The sequence below is a fragment of the Haliotis rufescens genome, unplaced genomic scaffold (assembly GCF_023055435.1).
Source record: "Haliotis rufescens isolate VD_foot unplaced genomic scaffold, xgHalRufe1.0.p SCAF_6, whole genome shotgun sequence".
NCBI classification, from domain to species: Eukaryota; Metazoa; Mollusca; class Gastropoda; order Lepetellida; family Haliotidae; genus Haliotis; species Haliotis rufescens.
Window position 1 is genome coordinate 30363364 of NW_025964334.1, and position 20185 is coordinate 30383548.

Genomic DNA, 20185 nt, shown 5'->3' on the forward strand with positions numbered 1-20185 from the left:
ACTCATAGACTCTGCTATGGACATATGGGGGAGGCTAACGGTGAGGGACCACTGGTCGGTTTTGAGTTAAGAGTGGATTCATAATCTACAATGTCACCCCTCCAAAATGAACTGAATAGAATTAAAAATGACGATGTAGAATCTAGTGCCGTGTCAAAGAATTGTGAGAAATCTCAACTAGAATTTGAGAAATCTGTTTAATTGAGAAAACGTGTGCTGACCTTGTGTGTATTCTTTTTACCATGAAACAATAGTAATGAAGACGCTACCGAGTGCGCATCTGCAAATATTCAGGTTATCACGCGAGTGTGTTTGGGGATGGTAAATATCTTGCATTAGGAATATAAATTGTATTAGCGAGCCTTGGCGCATTGATATTTATTACATCACAGGGTAAGTGATGTGTCAGTCGGACAGTGACAGTAGCCAATATAGTTCCAACTAAAATCTGTTTCTTATACAGTGGCGAAGCAACATATACGCAAAGCAACAATTCACTTTACTTGCCTTTCGCGGCAATCCATCGGTCTGTCCGCTAGAGTAACTGCCCTTTGTCAAAGGGAAGCTACTCTAACCCTAGTCTATGGACGTCACGGCCACGGTCAGACGTTGTTGACAGTCGGTGTGTCCTGTCATAACGTTAAGAAGTGCAATCAGATGTACACACAGCGACAAAACGAAACAAGGTAACAATTCAAACATATTTCGGCCAAATACAACTATTTTAATTTGTGGAGAAGGTTTCAAGCCGCAGAGGTCTACAAGCACAGATATGGCTACTGGTCCGGCTTGGCTAGGCCTAGTGCCCTCGCAAAATTGTTTCGAAATTTATATCTCCAAAGTTGCCAAAACTTATAAAATACCTTAGCTACGTCACACTTGGACACTGATTTTCAGTTTGTTAGACTCGATCGCCGAATGACGAGGGCGACGCCATGTTTGTTTGTAAACAGTGAAAGTAGTCCACACTTGACCTTTGATATTTGCATCTCTATCCGCATCATATGACCCCAACGGAAATGGATTGTATAACTCGAATCCCACGATAATGATGTGTGTTCAAGTTTTGTTACATAATTTAGTTGTCAATGAAATGGATGCATTTAATAGAGGTATGCACTTAAAAGGACAAACATTTTATCCTGTTTTATCTTTTATTTTTCAGGCTTACGTTAAGAATCTTAAATGTTTATTGAGGAGGAGCTTTCTAAACATTTTTTTACTATATAGACATGGATGCCGAAGACAAAATACATTTTTTAATTTAAAGATACCAGTTGGTCGTAATACGCCCATGATATATAAAAAGCATAAATGTCATAAGTTTGGACAATATTTGAGTTGTCATACATTTCCTTTCTAAGATACAAACACAAAAATAAGGTGTGTGTGTGTGGGGGGGGGGGGGGGGGGGGGGGGGTAGTTTCTCAACGAAATATACGACTGGGCGCTTAATCGAGGATGTACGGCAGGTCAAAAGCCAGAAACACAATCATGTCGACTCGGGAATTGTCTGGTACGCATGGGGGACGCCACTCTGTACATGGGCTTCTTTGATTTGAGCGAGTGTGCGAGTTTGGTTTAACGCCGCTTTGAGCAATATTTCAGTTAATTCACAGGTAACGTTAGTCACGGGGAGTACTTGGATGGGTGACCGTGTTCGGCTGAGTTTCTAGGGTTTCTGTCCGGCCACAGACCCTTGCATAACACATATACCACCAGGACTTAAACGAACTTGGTACACTATTACATAGTACTTTACTTGGCGAGGTGAGGTGAAATTGGCTTTAAAGTCGCGTCCAGGATTATTGCACTTTTATAGCGACGTGTGTGTGCCTGCGTGCCTGCGTGCGTGTGTGTCAATATTAGTGTCCGGTCAATAATGTGCAAACGATCCAAGCCAAGATGATAGCGACTGGGAAACAATGACACATGTGACGTCAACAGTCTCTGTTGCACAGGTGGGAGCGTGAAGGACTACAAATCAAGAAGTCACAGGAGTTTTAAAAGTGCTGGTTCAAAAATGTGTTGATATGTTTTCTCCCATGTAACGGGATGTAAAGAATGGTTTGGTGGCAAGAACGTTTGAAAATTGTGAATTATTGTCATCTTCAAAACTGCATGTTTTACAAGCAGGACATGTTTACACTTTTCTTGAACACCTGGTGTCCTTACTGATTTTCAGTAATCCATTCACATAAGATTCACAGCTATTTTGCCTTTTGCGTATCGGATATTTCGTCGGATAATCCAGACTGGTTATTCTCTGGCGTTGACATTTTTTATTTACATTATCTATGTATGGGATATATACTCTCCAAAACAAGAATGGGATCATGAAATATAAATGCTATGGTCGGTCGTCAGAAGAAAGATGAGCTTTGGAAAATGATTGCAAGGGATAGCACTGACCCACACAGAGACATTGATCATATTCAAAAGCAAGTATTAAAATGATCCGGCACACATACAAATAAAACTATAAACCTAAAAAAATAAAAACATCAATTATATATAGTCTGTTTCAGGGTTTAAAACCATTTCAAATACAAACAATCAAAGGACAGTTGACCTAATTACTACGTATCCTTATGCCAATTCTACGGAATACACTTACATATTGAAAAGAACAAATATTGTGAAAACAGAACACAGTTAGGGAGAATGTGTGACTCCTATATTTACCAGGATTAAAAAAGGTGGTACGTAGATGCTTGTATATAAATTCAATAAGAATAGTGTGTATGCATAGATTAAAATGGATACTGAAAAATAATGAATAAAATAAAATAAATAAAAATTATGATTTTGCTGGAAAAAGTGTATGCCGTTTTAAGGCAGATGGAAGGCATTGTCGTTCCTTATCTTGACGATTCTTACGTGCGATGAGATGATGAGTTTGAAAGTTCACAAAATGTCAGAAACGCAGGTATGCAACTGCAGAAATCAGGCTTTGCAATTAACAAAGAACAATCGCAGTTTCTACCACACGAAGAAGTTGATTTTTGACATAACTGACTTCCACTTTTGAAAACCTCCTGCGCACTACCTTCGTTGATTTTCTCAGGATAAGTGAGTTAAGCGACTTTGCACTGCAAGTAAGCTTGACTCCTAACCTCAAGCCTCCCTTCATCCATCTTCACGCCTGGTTTACTTGCAATTTACTGTTATTCCATCTATTTGTACTTAAATTTTGTCATTTCGTACTTCTTAAAAATACAAACGAAACCGTAAGGGTTGCCAAAACTTGCCGGACAGTTACCACTATTAAAATATACACTAGTGCTTCGATCTCCAGTCTTCTAACAAGAAGATTGAAGACAATCTGATTCATATTGTTTTGCAGACACCTTAGTGCTTATGATATTAGTTCTGGAATTTGCGTGACATATGTGAGATTTTATTTCTAAGTTGTCTGTAGTTGTTCTTTTTTCGTTCAGCTATTGAAAATCGAAAAAGCACCGTCTGTAAATATTGTAGGAATTTATTGCATGAATGCTTCTAAAATATTAAATCTGCTTTACTTAGGAAAGCATATTTTGCATTGTTTTTTTGTATAATTTATATTTTATTGAATTAGGGGAATCTGCCATTCTGATTTAATAAATTATAAACATATTCTGATAAACTAATTCTGTGTGAACGGTTTCCCCTTGTTTCGTAAATTTATGTTGTTTAGCATTCAAAGCTGCCTTTGCCCTGTGTGCCACTTCTGTTCTGTGAGAAAACTGGCGCCAGGTCGCAGACATTTGGCGCTACAATTAATATTATCTAACGGTATGTGTGGTAATAAGAATCCATCTGAGTATAATTTTGTTTTATATTCAATCCTTACCTTCCATTGAGTAATATATCGGTGATAAAACCATAGGATGATCATACAAGGAGTAATAACTGCCCCACACGAAACGTATTGAAGACGACATATACGTCGCCATTTTTGCCGTCATTTCTATCACTGCAACACACGCATAATTTATAAAGTGTGAGATGCAATTCCAATACTTGCTATCATCACAAATCTCTGTTTGCAATTGACCATTTGAACGTTTCCGAAATGATGTTCAAGTGAAATGAATATATAGTTCAGGTTTAAAACCTGAACTATATATTCATTTCCTTTCACTGATGTTCGAATATGAAAGTGCGAAGGGGGCTGCAACAAATCTCAGAAAAATCTTCATTTCGGAAGCGAGGGCATGATCTTCCACCGACATCAAACCATCAACGTTCTTGACGAGAACTATTTTTGTTTTTTGAAGAACTCCGACTCACATGTATGATTTGTCTATCTATAAAAATATATATATGTCATAATTTGGAATGATAATGGAAGTCACATATTGTTGACAAATAAATACAATAAATAATTCATATATATAACGTATGTGGATGATAAGCGGCAAATTAACATTAACCTGTGTGTTATTTGTTATTCTAATAGTACATCTGGCTTCATCCAGTTATCTATATGCTCTTTAATATCCATTACCTGTTATCGTTATTGTTAAGCTGCTGCTTATCACAACCTATCATGAATATATACATCACTTGGTTGTAGTCACTCTTGTTTGATAAAGGTTTAAGAATCTGCAACGAAACGTTGCTAATCGCAATAAACCAGATGTTGTTTCAATAAAAAATTATGTTTTCTTATTTACTCACCAACTCCTAGAATGCCAAAGAAAGGTTTGTGTAGCTATGGTATGAATTCTTACTCCTTGAAAGACAATGTTCCCTGGATAGCATCGGGCAAAGTCAGTACTGTAGAAGCAAGTATCTGAGACGGTAGTGTTCTGGATCGAGAACATCAACGTTCAGATTAAAGGTGTTACATCTATGTGTTCTGTCTAGTGTTCAGAAGTAGAACACTTACTTGGAGAGTGTATTGGTTTTAAAATTAAAGTTATTTTAGAACTGATTCGAACCTGTGTTTTATGCAGCATTTATGACTTGAAATAGGTCAATGGAAGGGGTGTTCTTTATTTATAATATGACTTTATGTGATGGTTGCTTTTTCATCTACATGTATGTGCTTTCCTCATAGATCCTTTTCCACAATGCGTTTAAATTTCAGTTTTGCGTGTTCAACTTGTTCTCAACAGTCGAACAGACATGTAGCCAAAATATTTGGTATACAACGTCAATTCTTTAGACTTGGGTTTCACATTGTAAGTTTGAACCACCTTGAATAGGTAATCTGCAATATCGAACCTGTTTTCCCCCTTCCTTTTCATTTTACAACCGATCGCACCCCCTCTTGGAAACCCTTGGAGATGAGTAACACAAAAATAAATAAGCGTGCCCTTATAGTTGTCCATAGTTCTTCAGCTGTGATGCGCGTATTTAGAGTTTTGTCATGCACGGCTGTCATGGATGAGGTTGCTGATAAACTGACCACTGAGGACACATAAGTATCAGGGAGAAATGAAATAAATAACACAAATAGATCTACTGTTATTTGAATAATTGATATGTGAGTATCGTTTTACGCCGCTTTTAGCGATATTCCCGCAATCACGGAGGGGCACACCAGAAATGGGCTTTACACATTGTACCCATGTGGAGAATCGAACCCGGGTCTTCTAAATTATATAATATTGAAGTAATAATTACATTTAGGCAGACCAACTCGTTATATGGACCATATTATTGGCGGGGATGTCTTCATGTATTAAACAACTACCGAGTTTGGTAATATGTCTGACTTTCCTGGAAACTGTGCAGGCTGGATTAATTAGAATGGAACTAAAGGGTGTGGCAGTGACGATATGGTCATATAAATTCATCCTCAAACCATACAGCAGACTGAGAATTGACATAATAACTTGAAATTTGTCGTTTTTGTATGGAACTATCACTTCTGACAAACAGTAGATGTTTTTGTCTTTTTTTTTCATGATATTAAGAGGTGAAGAACATTGCAAAATTATTATAATTCTCTCATGTAGGCGTGACAGCTTGTGATATGAGGACGAGTCGCATTACCTCCAACCACAGCGTGGGAATAAGGGATCTAGTTACGAAGACTTGCCGCCAGTCTATGTAACCCACGCTTACGGGCACTTCCCGGTGGCTCCCGGCACACGGCACATTACCCGTCGGACCACATCGCGGCTCTCGGCTGAAGGCTCAGGAGCCTTCTCCTTCTCCAACTCAGAGTACCCGGATATAAGCATATCACGCTGGAACGTTGCAACTGCACAGCGACACGGTCGTAGACAGCGCCATCGACATGGCTGCAACTATTCCCCACTACGAGATTTCAGTTGACAGTGCAAAGATCGAGGATGGAGCAAGAAATCATCAAGCGTGTTAAACCTGAATGGGACATTCACAATCTTAAATTTAAGGTACCAATAAGACTGATATCAATTATTACACAAACGGTGAGAAAGATCGAGTGTACTACCGTTCCGATATATACATATGCACATTTTAGGGATTCTCAATGCTAATTGGTCAGTTGAAGGAACGTCGCATTGGTTCATTGTTGAGGCAAATACCTTATGACGTCATTTACATTGTTCATGACGTCACAAATTGAAATATTTTGTCATCTGAACAGCAATTCATTTTTCCAGCTTACATATTAATCAATTAACACATGAAGTAGAATTGAAATGTTGCTCAGACTAAAAGAAAACCATAACTAATATTTCACATGATACTTGACATTTTTTCTTTTTGCATTAGGCTGTAAAGAAAACGTATAACAATGTAACATTGATACATCTTGACCTTTTGATACTTAGAATTGTGTACGTGCAGCAATTCACTTGCCCCTCATCAATCTGAAGCCATGTTAATGCTTATTGTGTATCTGCAGCAATTCAAGGAGGGACTGTTCAATGATCTGGTCGGGGGCTACCAGCCGGACAAAGATGACATGGTTCTGGTGCGGATCAATGGGGAGAACTCCGAGTTGATCATTGATAGACAGGTTGAGAAGGACAATTATATCCTGTTGGGTGTGGCAGGGTTTGCCCCGCCCCTTTACTGCACCATCACCAACGGCATGGCCTACGGCTTCGTGAAAGGGGTAACTCTCGATGAGAAGATGGTGAGGGATGCAAATATATCGACGTAAGTGACAATTTTTTAGATGCATGACAATAGCATTCATCAAATATGCTGACGAGACAAATGTTTGTAAACATTTATCAGGACCAGTTAGTTTAAATCAAAGATGTCTGACATACTAGTGGAAAATATTTGAAGTCATTCTTACTTTGTTGACCTTTGACAAAATACAGGATAGAAATTGGCAGAATTATTGTCATACTGAGGTTTTGAGGTTTCGAAATTGTCCAGAAAGTATTTTTGTAGACTAATATTCTTTTGTGCAGCACGGAACTTGTTGGTAAAAGGAATAATTATAATGGTTGAACAAATTGAGAATAATAATTTGAAATATTAGATATTCTTGTAATGTGACATGATATGAATAATGGTAATTGTTATTCAAACTGTTCTTAAACGCTGCACTCAACAATATTCCAGCAATATGGTGGTGGCCTGTAAATAATCAAATCTGGAACAGACAACCCAGTAATTGAACAATTGAGTGATGAGGAGCAGCTATCCACCCAGTTGGGGGTACAATACCAACAATGACACTAATAAACCAAGCCACAGAGCACGACCACCCGATCCTTGACATGACCTCTTACGACAAGCATGCGTTTCTGAGGACCTTTTCCGTCCCTCCGTCCTATTTACATATCAGGCAATTTAGTTCATGACTGATACGGTGGTCATGGGCTCATGGGATGTGAGCGTTCACTAAATACTCCGGAATGTCATTCACTTCTACCTCGGCCACTTCTCATCACCAATCCTTGGTTCCAGTGATGATGCAGCTCGTTCAAACCACAAGTCAGATTTCTTGTTCACGTCGATTTATTGGAGAGTACCTGTTTATTACACACAGTAGTTCCCCAGATGTGTTTCTATTGCCTGACATTTCTATACACAACACATATCTAGATGATGCACTGACACCTCTTATCAACTTACAACTCTGTTACTTAAAGTGAACCCAACTTCCAAAATACAGAGAGAACCTTTCTGGTCAGCAGTGAGTGTCTAATCCCCTCTCCACACTCGGGCAACTAACAATATACTATCAATGAATATTTTATCTCCTCCCACCAAAATAATGTAAGAGGCCCATTCCCTTATATCAATACCAACCGTTTCATCTATTTCTAGATAGTCAGCATGATCATCTACTTTGCTTTTAATCATAGAACATCAATAATTATTTAGATATACATGTACTTCACCTTGCTCAAATTCAGTCAAATTACATGTATACCCATATTGTACATTTTATCAACTATTTTGTACTATGGGCGTGAGGTTTTATATCTTTGAAATATAAAGTGATCACATGTACCTATCCTCCTTCATGGTGTTATCCAAAAGATGAACGAATTTCTAAAGAACTCTAAACTGCCCAACACAAGGCTGGCTTTCCCACAATTCAATATATCTGTCGACAAGACGCATGGCTGTCCATGGAAGAACAAATCAACACACACACCCCTCCAGTTCTAGCCAGAACAGCAGTGAACCTGCCTTCCAACAACGAGGTAGAGGAAGAGGTAATTCCACTTCTAGAGGTAGAGTACCTTGCTGTATTTGACTGTCCTCAGATATCACATGCTCTACCAAATCCTGTTGACATGGTTTTGATTACGAGTTTTGACTCAAGATACTGGAAACACCATGCATATGGTACACCACTCGTCGGTATTGATCGCCACGGACAATACCACAATGGTGGTATATATACAGCATCAATGGGGAACAGAATCCAAGCGCTTGATGACGAAGACTACAAGATTGTTTGCCTTAGCAGACTCTCTGACTTGGATGGAAGTTCGTCACAGTCTGGGAAACGGAACAAGAACAAGATCGTGCCGTCCCCACGGAATGACCCCATCATCCCCAGGTATTTAAATTAGTCGTCACAACGTGGGACACCCTACATGTCGATCGCTTTGCCATCTGCCTCAACAACAAGAGCCCAGTACCAGACCCATTAGCCCTACAGGTGGATTCCCCCCTTGGTCTCTCCTAGACAGAGCACTGAGGAAGATAGAAGACATGGAATGTGTGATCATATTAATAGCTCCGGCATAGCTCAACAGAGCATGGTTCACAAGACTGGTCACCTCTCACAAGCGGAGCGTCACAATCTACTGCACCATCCAAGATCGGACATATTTTACGGCAGCCTCCACAACCTCCACCTTCATGCCTGGAACCTATTGCGGCAAAGATGCAGTCCTCTGGCCTCTCTAAACATGCTTCAGAAGAAGTGGCACGACAGTGGAAACACTCTTCATCAGCCATGAGGGACGGCCGGGTAGTCTTGTGGTTAAAGCGTTCGCTCGTCACGATTCCCGACATGGGTACAGTGTGTGAAGCCCATTTCTGGTGTCCCCGCCGTAATGTTGCTGGAATATTGCTAAACGCGGCGTAAAACCAAACTCATTCACTCATCAGCCATGTACAACAACCGAGCGGCGAAGAGGAGAGGTTTGCAAGTCGTGGATATGACGATATACTCAAGAATTTCAGAAGAATTACAGACATGACACTTTTGAGGGCCATAGGTCAGCATTGGCACCTGTACATCAAAACAATGGTCTCTCTATATGTACTCACCCAGTACTAAATCGACTTATGAAGTCATTTTCTCTGGAAAATATCAAAATTACACGCAACTTTACAAAATTGAATTGAATCACCATACGAGCCTATGACAGATGCTACACTACCATTAGCTTCGAAAAAGACAGCTTATCTCCTAGCTAAGACCACAGCAGCCAGAGTGTCAGAACTACATGCAATTGACACTTCCTCGCGCACGCTCATGATTAGAGCTCAATAACGTTCAGGTCCCTTCCAGAGTGTACTGACAAAATTCAATCAACTGCATTTGGACCGCTCATGCATAGACAGTACACTATTGTCAAATAGCACATAAAATAAGAGCCTTGGCAACAAGTCTAGATGCATAGAACTCAGTCTCAACCAAGCAGGTGATGTCAAGCTGCCAGTTTTTGTAACTTCTACTTGCGTGACGTGTAACCCGATCTTCAAGGACTACTTTCGCTGTGGCCAGGATAGCATGGAGCAGGACACATCAAAAGTAACGTCAATATCACCGAAGTTGAGACAAAAGTGATGTCATGAGGAGGAATGACGTCTACGGTATCATGAATACTAAGTGATCTGGAATTCTATACTGTTAGCGAGAGCGCAGAATGTTTGTGATGTCACAAATAACTCCAGAACCGGAAGTAACATCAACCGGAAGCAATATCACTAATAAGTGATGTCATCAGTGAAAATGATGCCATCATGAACAGGAAATGATGTCATTAAACCAAAATGGAAAGTTCTATGAGGAAATCATTAATATCAAACTTCCATCGACCTGACATACCCACTGCAATGCTGCCAATTATCTGTGATAACTAGATGCCAGACCCCACCCTCCCCTCTGTTGAATACTGGCTATGAATTTCTGGGTTCGATCGTAGCGCCACCAGTGGCTATTACGAGTTATGTCCCTTCTATGTCCCTCATATTGACTAATCAGATTTCGCCTCATATCACTTGCATTTAATTCAAACAAAATTGCGGCGCCCAGTCAAGACGACCTGATTGATAATCAAAATTTATATTTTCATAAAACTATGTGCTTAGTGCTTCAAAGCAGATGAGCACCCTAAAAACATAAAAAGAATTGGGAAAATTCTCTAGACGCCGTCTTGGCGGTACACATGATTTGCAAATCCTGCAATCGACCGAAATCTGCACGGCAGTTGACAAACCAGATGTCGATTTCGATTGTCGGTACATAGACTCGTAGTCCAGTCAAGATATAACTCCATAAATAGTGCCTAGTTCAGCAAGGATGGAAATTCGACCTTTATAGTGAGTTAACTCCCCTGCCTCGGGAAGATGTCACTCACTTACTCACTCATTCGTTTGAACCATCTTGATGCCTTGGTTTCCTTTTGAACCAATTTTTACCTGAGATCCTTACATAATCACTATATTATACACTCCAAATCAACTGTTTTTCTTTTTTGTTTCAGTCTGATAGCCAAGAAAATGGCCAAATTGCATTCCCTTAACAATTCAGATGATAACTCTAATCCTGTACCCTACCTCTTCACAATGCTACAGAACTATATCAACTTGGTCCCTGATAGCTTCCCCGAACCAGAGAGACAGAAGATGTAAGGATTCGTATTTGATCGCTTATTCAAACAGTGTTATTACAATTTATCATGTTCATGAGAGTGATTGCAGCTTCAAAACTTAATTTTGTTAATCGTACAAGATCAAGACCATCTTCTAAATATGTCATGATTAACATGATAAACTCAGTTTGTAACAATTGTACCAAAAGGGCGCTTCCAGCACAGGATCAGCTAAACATAGATCCTTTGGATTATTATAGGAATAATACCAAGCTCCTGACACTGTTACTGTCACTGTCACTGACTTCCTTTAACAGCATATAAGTGCTGAAATATCACAGTGTAGGAGCTTTTTGGAACTGAAAAAGGTAACTGTGCTTCATATTAAGTGGTGTAAATGTTGTATTTGAAAATAACAACATACTATTTGGTCAATCGTCTGATCAATGTTTTATCATAACAAATTCATTGACAAAACCCATACCTGGCGAGGCACCTGCGACACATTGAAAACACCATGATTGAAAAGAGCCTGGAGGAAGTTGTTCCAAATGTCAACCAAAGATTGGGACAACTGAGTGAGTGAGTGAGTTGGGTTTAACGCCGCTTTGAACATTATTCCAGTTATATCACGGCGTGTCAACTTAATGTGGGAGGAAAGCCCGAAGTGATGCAGGTCTCAGACGTTTACCACTTCGGTGAAACCCACGAGCACGGGTATGGGGCTGACAAACCTAGAAACATAATCGGGGCGAACCGGGATTCGAATCCACAATCATAGGTTTCTGGCATGCCCAAGAGACGCAACTCTGCACAGCGAATCGCGGCGCCTTAGACGACTGGGCCACCCGTTCCCCCGGGGCCAACTGAGCTAGCATTCTGGTCCTGTCCAAGGCATCGCTCCATTTCGTCTCATCCTAAAGAGGGGAGAGGTCTGGAGAAACTGCCGACAGCAATGCTATGCTGCCTTAAAAAGTTACATAACGTGAAACCAAGCTAGGCGTGCCTCACTGCGATGTGGAAGCAGCACCAACCGAATATGATTTTCTTGTTGACGTGACGTCACACGTGGATGATCGACCCGTGGCAAGCCATGAGTGTTTCCCTGCTGTAGATAACGTGTCAAGAGAGATGATATTGTGTCTCGATGAACATCTGGCAACTTTGTTTTTCGCCATTCTTGTTTGCTTCATACCTACAGCGCGTAGATGTTGATTTTCACCATGCCGTGGCATTGCTTAGGCAATATTTACGGTTAAACAAAAGTGTTTTTTAAGAGAACCTGATAACTAAACTATCATTGTGTGCTGTTCACATTAAAAACCACGTGAGAATCATGCTCTCAACACGCAAACATCCAAATTGTGCGCCGTGCAAATTGTGAATCACGACTTTAAAGACGAGGTGATGTCTACCTGAATATGTCCTGAAAGATGCTTTACTTCATTTCAGAATAAATCTATATTTGTTGAACTTTATATGAAGCACAGTTATATTTTTCTGTTGGTTTATGTTATAGTTGTATGCTAATGGCTGACACACACCAGTTTGTGGCTGTTATGCTTCACATTTCTGGTGTGTTTACTGGTACATCATCCTTCTTCATCAGAATGTTTAACAGAAAAAAACCATTATTTTGTTTTGTGATTCATCATGCTGAAACCCAGTTTCGAGAGTGAGTTAAAGTCCAAGGCAGCAATACAGGAAGAGTTCAACATGCTGAAGGATGGACCGGAGGCCCTCGATTGTGACGTTGTCTTCTCCCACAACGACTTGCATCTGCTGAACGTGGTGTTTGACAGTCAGTCGAGTGAGTTTATACACACATCTCCGACATAAATCTAATTAAATTCAGATCTTTTATTCAGATACAGTTCCTCTCTGCGAAAGATCTGACGACACTGCCATACGTTCACCACTTTCTAAAATGTACTGGTATGTAATCCATGCTTGTAAAAACTTATTTTTGTGTGATAGGTACATCAGGGAGGCAGTTATTTGGTTTTTTTTAAAACATCCATGATTTGTATCTCCAACAAGACCTCAATAAAAGTGCGCTGAAAATCTTTATCACACATTGTTAGACATTGTTACCCCATTGCTCAACTAGTGATATGTAGAACACGAAAATCTGAAAGTAACCATGTATCGAATGAGGGATATCAAAACCATGGCTAGGCTAGACCCCATTAATACTGAACCGCATGAGATCAGTTATGTGTTTGGAGCCATTGTCATCTTCCCGGGGCAAGGGCGCGTTAACTGACTATTGAAGTCTAGTTTCCACCCTGGTCGATCTAGGCTAGAATTTCCAGGCTCGATCGTAGCGCCACCAGTGGCAATGACGAGTTATGCCCCTTTTATGTCCCCCCAACTGACCAATCAGATTCCACCTCTCGTATCACATGCATTTGCTTCAAACAAAATGGCGGTGCCCTTTCAAGACGATCTCATCGATAATCAAGCTCTATATTGTAATAAAACGGGCCATACCTCGCGATATGCATCAAATCACGTGAGCTCTTTGATTAAGAACATGAACATATTTGGAAAATATCTGTTGACAACGAGATGGCGGTGCAAATGATAAGCAAATCCTGCAATCGACCGAAATCTACATGACTGTCGGGGCCCCTACACATGCTTTGCAAATCCTGCAGTTGACCGATATCTGCACGTTGAAATCCATGTTGTTTGCGAACCGGATGTCTAGCTCGTCACGCGACTTTGATTGGACTATGCACAAACTGTAACTCCAGATTTCCAGCCTAGGTCGGCAAGGGTGGAAACTGGACTTTATACTCAATTAACGCCCTTTCCTCGGGAAGATGAGCCATTGGGAGATTTGTAGATGAGATTAAGTTTTGATTTATTAATGATGAAAGTAACTGTTGGTTTTATAGACTATGAGTTTGGCTTTTACAACCTTCAAGCATTTGACATTGGAAATCATTTTAACGAATATGCTGGTGTGTGTGTAGATCAACATTCGTCTGACTGTTTATTGATGAACTGTAGTTCAGGAATTTTAAACATGTGGCAACTGTATTCTTCCTCTGAAGCAAACTGAAAGTAAGCTGAATCATTTAGTGGCCGGTAAAAGGCACAGCTCAACCACCGTAGGATAAACCTTTGTGTGTGGATAGGATTAAAAATACAAGAAGATTCAAGGCATCATGAAAGGTGTACTTCGGTAGACATAGACGATGTTGCAAAGACACTTCTTTCTCAAAATCGGTTGAACCAAATTTGCTGAAATTCAGCATAAATATTAACATCTTCCTACTTTTAGGTATTACGAAATATAATAATAAGAAAATAAAGGGAAATAACTTAGGAAATATAGAGCATACATTCGTCGATGATGCAGCGCTTACATTAGAAGGAACTGAAAAATGCCTATATGCAGTTTTTAACACATTGCAAAGTTTTGCTCGTTTTTCAGGTCTTAGGGTAAATGTGGATAACACAAAATTAATCTGGATTTGTTCTAAAAAGGGAACTAGATGTAAGATGTGCAAAGAATGGATTTTGATTCTTGGAACTAATTTTGATACAGATCTAAACTGTATGCCCGAAACTTATGGGTGAAACACTTATAAAGTCACCCTTACTCTCAGAATTGAATCATCTATTTTCCGCCCTCCCAGCTCCAAAAGAAGTGTTTCAATTTTATATGGAAGAGTAAACTTGATAAAAAAAACACCGTGATGTTGAACCCAGAACATGGCAGAATTAAAGCCCCGAATATTAAAGAAATAACAGCATCACAGAAGTCAAATGTGGAGTTTATTCTTATTAAACTGACTGACCAAAAATTTGATATCGCTTGCAGACAGTTATTGCATAAACAAAACAATTATCACGTCAAAAACAAATGCATTCTGGAAAGACGTCCTTTCCGCCTGGTCGAAATGTATTATTAAATTAATTAAATTAACTCCAAACTTGACTGAACTAAGAAGTTCAAGCCCAATGTTTATTGAATATTGATGATATTAAAGTGGATAAAATACCGACCATGTTTTTTTGGTTTTGGTTTGGTTTGTTGCTCCAGCTATATGACGGCGATCTGTAAATAATCGAGACTGAACCAGACAATCCAGTGATTGACATCATGAGCATCGATCCACGAAATTGGGATACGATGACATGCATCAACCAATTCAGCGAGCCTGACCACCCGATCCCGTCAGTCACCTCACACGACAAGCGTAGACGCCTTTTACGGCAAGCATAGGTTGCTGAAGACCTGTTCTAACCCGAATCTTCACGGGTCCCAACCATGTACACCAGATTTAGCACACGAGGAAGGTAGATTGCTAACCTTTGAAGAATTCATAAATAGATATACAATCGAAACAAATATTTTGAATTATGAAGGTGTTACAACGTTGACATGTTATAAGAACGAAATCCAAATATAAAGCAATTTAAGAAAACCTAGAGTATACCTGTATACCCTTTCAATCTTCTGCATGTCACCTCTACACACGGAAATGAACATTTGAACGCTACTCTTCTCAATTCAAATTTTGTAAAGTTATCATGTTATTCCAGATAGGAACAAATATTTATATTTCGGTATACTGACAATGGTTGGAAAGTTTTTAATATTATCGCATATTATTCCATAATATTATGCACTCAAGACTGCATTGATAGGATTATCCACAATATCCCCCTAACTGGACAATTCCTTCATAATTTTGGATATACCACTCTATCACCACTCTTGTCACGAAGAACTAGAAACTATTGATCGTATATTTTGGAACTGTGTAATTGTACTTCAAAAAGGGCAGAAATTGGAAATGTGGCTTCTTTCCGTACCAATATCTTTACATTTTACAAAGCAGAAAATTATACTGGGCGTGAAAGGGAAAAAACAATGATCCTATTAAGCAAATTATTTATAGATGTAGTAGAAAAGGATGCATAAAGCAAGAAATTATTTAATATTATATGACCAAATGTATTTATTTGTCAACTGGCACAGAAGAATTGTTTTTAAACTTTTAGTCAACGCTGCATTTGCTATTTAGAAAGAGTGATAGATTAAAGTGCCTGTTTCGCAAATGATAAAACATTGTTGAAATGCAGTGACTATTTATCAAATGTTATAAAATGAATGGAAGGGTGTTGCTGCAATCTGATTGGTTGAAAAAACGTTGTTAAAACTTGTTTGTCAACTGGCACAGAAGAATTGTTTTTAAACTTTTAGTCAATGCAGCCGTTACTATTTAGAAAGGGTGATGTTAAAACTGTTAATAAATTTACTATGTAAATTACATTTTAGAAAATAAAGAGATAAAAGTGCCTGTTTTGCAAAAGATAAAACATTGTTGAAATGCAGTTACTACTTGAATTTCATTCGGATATGTTTTGAGTCTGATTTGAAAGATACAACGCTAAGCTAGCCATCAAATCTAAATGGTACTGATGGTAACAATTGGGTCCTGGGTATTTATCATGATAGAATCCATTGGGTAATCGAGGATGTTTCAAACCTTGTTACTTGGAACAAAATTGGTTTTAAGAATATTAAGTTTTTAGCTACAAGTGTGAGGATTCTCTGAACGTTTTTGAAATCCTGATATTTTGTCAACAAAGTAACTTGTCAATATCCAATAGCTAAAAAGACTTTTTTTCAGGTGTATATGAAGAAGATTACAGTCGTTTTCCCGACCGTGACTATCAGTTGACATGGATACGTGTTTACCTGGAGGAGTATTATTCCTTGATTGGGAGACAGTCAAGAGTCAGTGATGCTGATGTGGAGAAGCTTTATGTACAGGTCAACCAGTGTGCCTTAGTGAGTAGTCTCATTTTGTAGGAATCGGTATTGTGTTTATAGAATATATTATGTTGTACCAAGCACCTCGCAGTTTCTTGATGCTGAATAATTTACTCTAACAATTTTATTTCAACTGTCATTTAATTAGTATAGTGAGCGTCTGCAATCGTGAACCAAAACAAAAGTCAATCGTGAACCTTTTCATATTTCACTGTAATGGCATTCCCAAACATTCAGCATATCGGTCAAACCTGTCCATACATTCAACATGACCAAGGTACCAATGAAACCTGTCCAAACATTCAGCATATCCAAATTATCAGTCAAACATGCCCAAGATACCAGTCACACTTGTCCATCCATTCAATATGACCAAGATATCAGTCAAACCTATCCATACATTCGACATGAAAAAGGTATCAGTCAAACCTGTCCATGCATTCAACATGACCAAGATACCAGTTAGACCTCTCCGTTCATTCAACATGTCAAGTATATCAGTCACCCTGTCCATACATTCAACATGTCCAAGGTACCAGTCACACCTATCCATACATTCAATATGACCAAGATACCAGTCACACCTATCCATACATTCAATATGACCAAGATATAAGTCAAATCTGCCCATACATTCAACATGTCCAAGATGTCAATCACACCTGTCCATACATTCAACATGTCCAAGATATCAGTCAGATCTCTCTGCACATTCAGGATGTCAAACATATCAGTCACACTTTCCATACATTCCACATGACCAAGATACCAGCCACACTTGTCCATACATTCAATATGTCCAAGATTTAAGTCAAATCTGTCCTTACATTCAACATGTCCAAGATATCAGTCACACCTGTCCATACATTCAACATGTCCAAGATACCAGTCAATTAAACAGTGTTTGTCAAATTGATAGTAAGCCAGTTTGTGAGCGAGTCAAACACTGACGTTCTTGTTCTTCTGTTGCAGGGTTCTAATTTCTTCTGGGGAGTGCTGGCTCTTTCACTAGCTAAATACTCCAAGAAGGACTTTGACTTCCTACGGTAACTTATAAGTCAGTCCACTAGTGACACTAGTGCCCCACTAATGACACAATGTTACTTTCCTGGGTCCCTGCGGGCGGAATATCCTGTCCCAATACTGACACAATGTTAGGTTCCTGAATCCCTGCAGGCGGAATATCCTGTCCCAATACTGACACAATGTTGGGTTCCTGAGTCCCTGCGGGCGGAATATCCTGTCCCAATACTGACACAATGTTAGGTTCCTGAATCCCTGCGGGCGGAATATCCTGCCCCAATATTGACACAATGTTAGGTTCCTGAATCCCTGCCGGAGGAGTAGGCTGCCCCACTAGTGACACAATGTTTGTTGTCGGAATCCCCATGTGCCGGATAGGATGTAGGTGGAATCGGTTGCCAGTCCCCATGCTTGTCTTAAGGGGTACTATGGTCTCTTGTCCCCATTTTCGGCTTTTGAACAGAACAGTATTTTATTTCTACATTTACAATATTTACATTTGAAGATATAGTTGTATCCATCTCCAATGTCAAAACTATCAAACAACTTGCATAAACGTCATTCAACGGAGTTTTTTATTCGATCATCCGGTTTCTATTGGCAGGCGGCGACAAGATTTCCCAAAGAATAGCAATTTAAAGGATAAGTGAGGAGGAATGTTTATTGAATATGTTTCAAGTTTATTGGCGATTTTAAAATACGATATAAGGCGCATTTACTAGAATTTGAGATATCTGCTGTCCAAGATTGCCAATATGTATGAAAGAGGTTCAGAGACATATTAACCAGGAGGATGATATAAATACCTGATGCATCCAATATAGTCTAATAAAAGACGATCATTTATAAGTCCGTTTAGACTGTATTTTTTTACAGAGACAGTCTGAGATCATGTTTGTGTGTAATTGGGGTATTCATCAACTGCTTGATTGGTATACACCACAAAATATGCATTACAAAATGAGTTTTGAATGACTTGATGCAAACTAGCTTGGACTGACAATTGACACTCGTCTGGTCTCCCGTCAAGAGCTGAAGATCGGATGGTTGTTGGTTGCGAGTCCGCGAGGCGAGGTGAGGTGAGGTGAACTGTGGTTTAACATCACGTCCAAGATTATTGCATTCATACAGCAACGTGCATGCATGCATGCATGCATGCGTGCGTGCGTGCATGTCCTTTTGTGTATGTGGCTGCTTAAAACTAGTCCGGGATTATGGCAATTATATAGTGCTAGCCCACCGAGATACCGTGCCGCAGTGTAACATGAATACCCCTCTGTACTCTGACAGTATACTGACTCTGTGCCTAAAGCAGCCTAGAACTGACTGACTGACTGACTCACAATATTTGATCATATCATGTTTATCCTGCTACTGCAATGGATGCTTGCACTACACAACTTTATAACAAATGTTGATGCCATGTAATGATGTGACACCTTGCTGATAATTGAGATAAAGTGAGACACAACAATTATTATTGCAGAAAGAATCATTTATCAAATCATTAAGATTAATATTGTTGTGATATGTTGTTCAAGCAATATGCTCGCATACTGCTGTGGCTATTACTATGACTATTAACCTTGATATATTATTTGTCTTTCAGATATTCAGTTACACAGTTTAAGGAATATTTTCGAAGACGAGATGAGGTCTTCTCTCTGAAGGAGCATTAGGTTTTCATCTACCATATTGAAACTCACTACAGTCAAATATTCAGAAGTGGCTACAATACTTCAAAACTCCCTTTCAGATCAGAAAAGTTTGCTGGGACCAATTCAAACCTGGATTCCCCACAGGGGGTTGCACATTGACAAATAGACCTACTTGAGAAAAAGAAATTATTGGAAGGAAAATAGTATATGTTTACTTACTATATTCTTTATATAAATAAATGCGGTTTAATTCGGCTTCTATTCTTTCTCACATTATCTGTAAATTTGCAGATTATCTTTTCTTCAACATAAAAATATTAAGGAGCAATATACTTTGTACTGGAGAAAACATGCAATGTTTGGGTGTTAATGAATGATGTGCTTCTACGGAGTTTCTTTTTTCTCATATATTTACAAGGGATGTCTGCACATATTTTTCTTGAACAAAGTCTTGTTCAATTATAGAAGTGATATTTTTA

General features: G+C 39.1%; 1 protein-coding gene across 1 annotated transcript; it reads left to right on the forward strand.

Annotated features, from left to right (window-relative positions):
* The first annotated feature begins 5848 nt into the window (after positions 1–5848).
* Positions 5849–19955, forward strand: LOC124141023 (probable ethanolamine kinase). Its single transcript, XM_046508872.2, has 7 exons — positions 5849–6353; positions 6830–7086; positions 11121–11264; positions 12896–13038; positions 16883–17043; positions 17998–18071; positions 19658–19955. Exons 1-7 carry the CDS (start codon positions 6291–6293, stop codon positions 19725–19727), a joined length of 912 nt encoding a protein of 303 aa, XP_046364828.2. The 5' UTR covers positions 5849–6290; the 3' UTR covers positions 19728–19955.
* Positions 19956–20185: the final 230 nt, after the last annotated feature.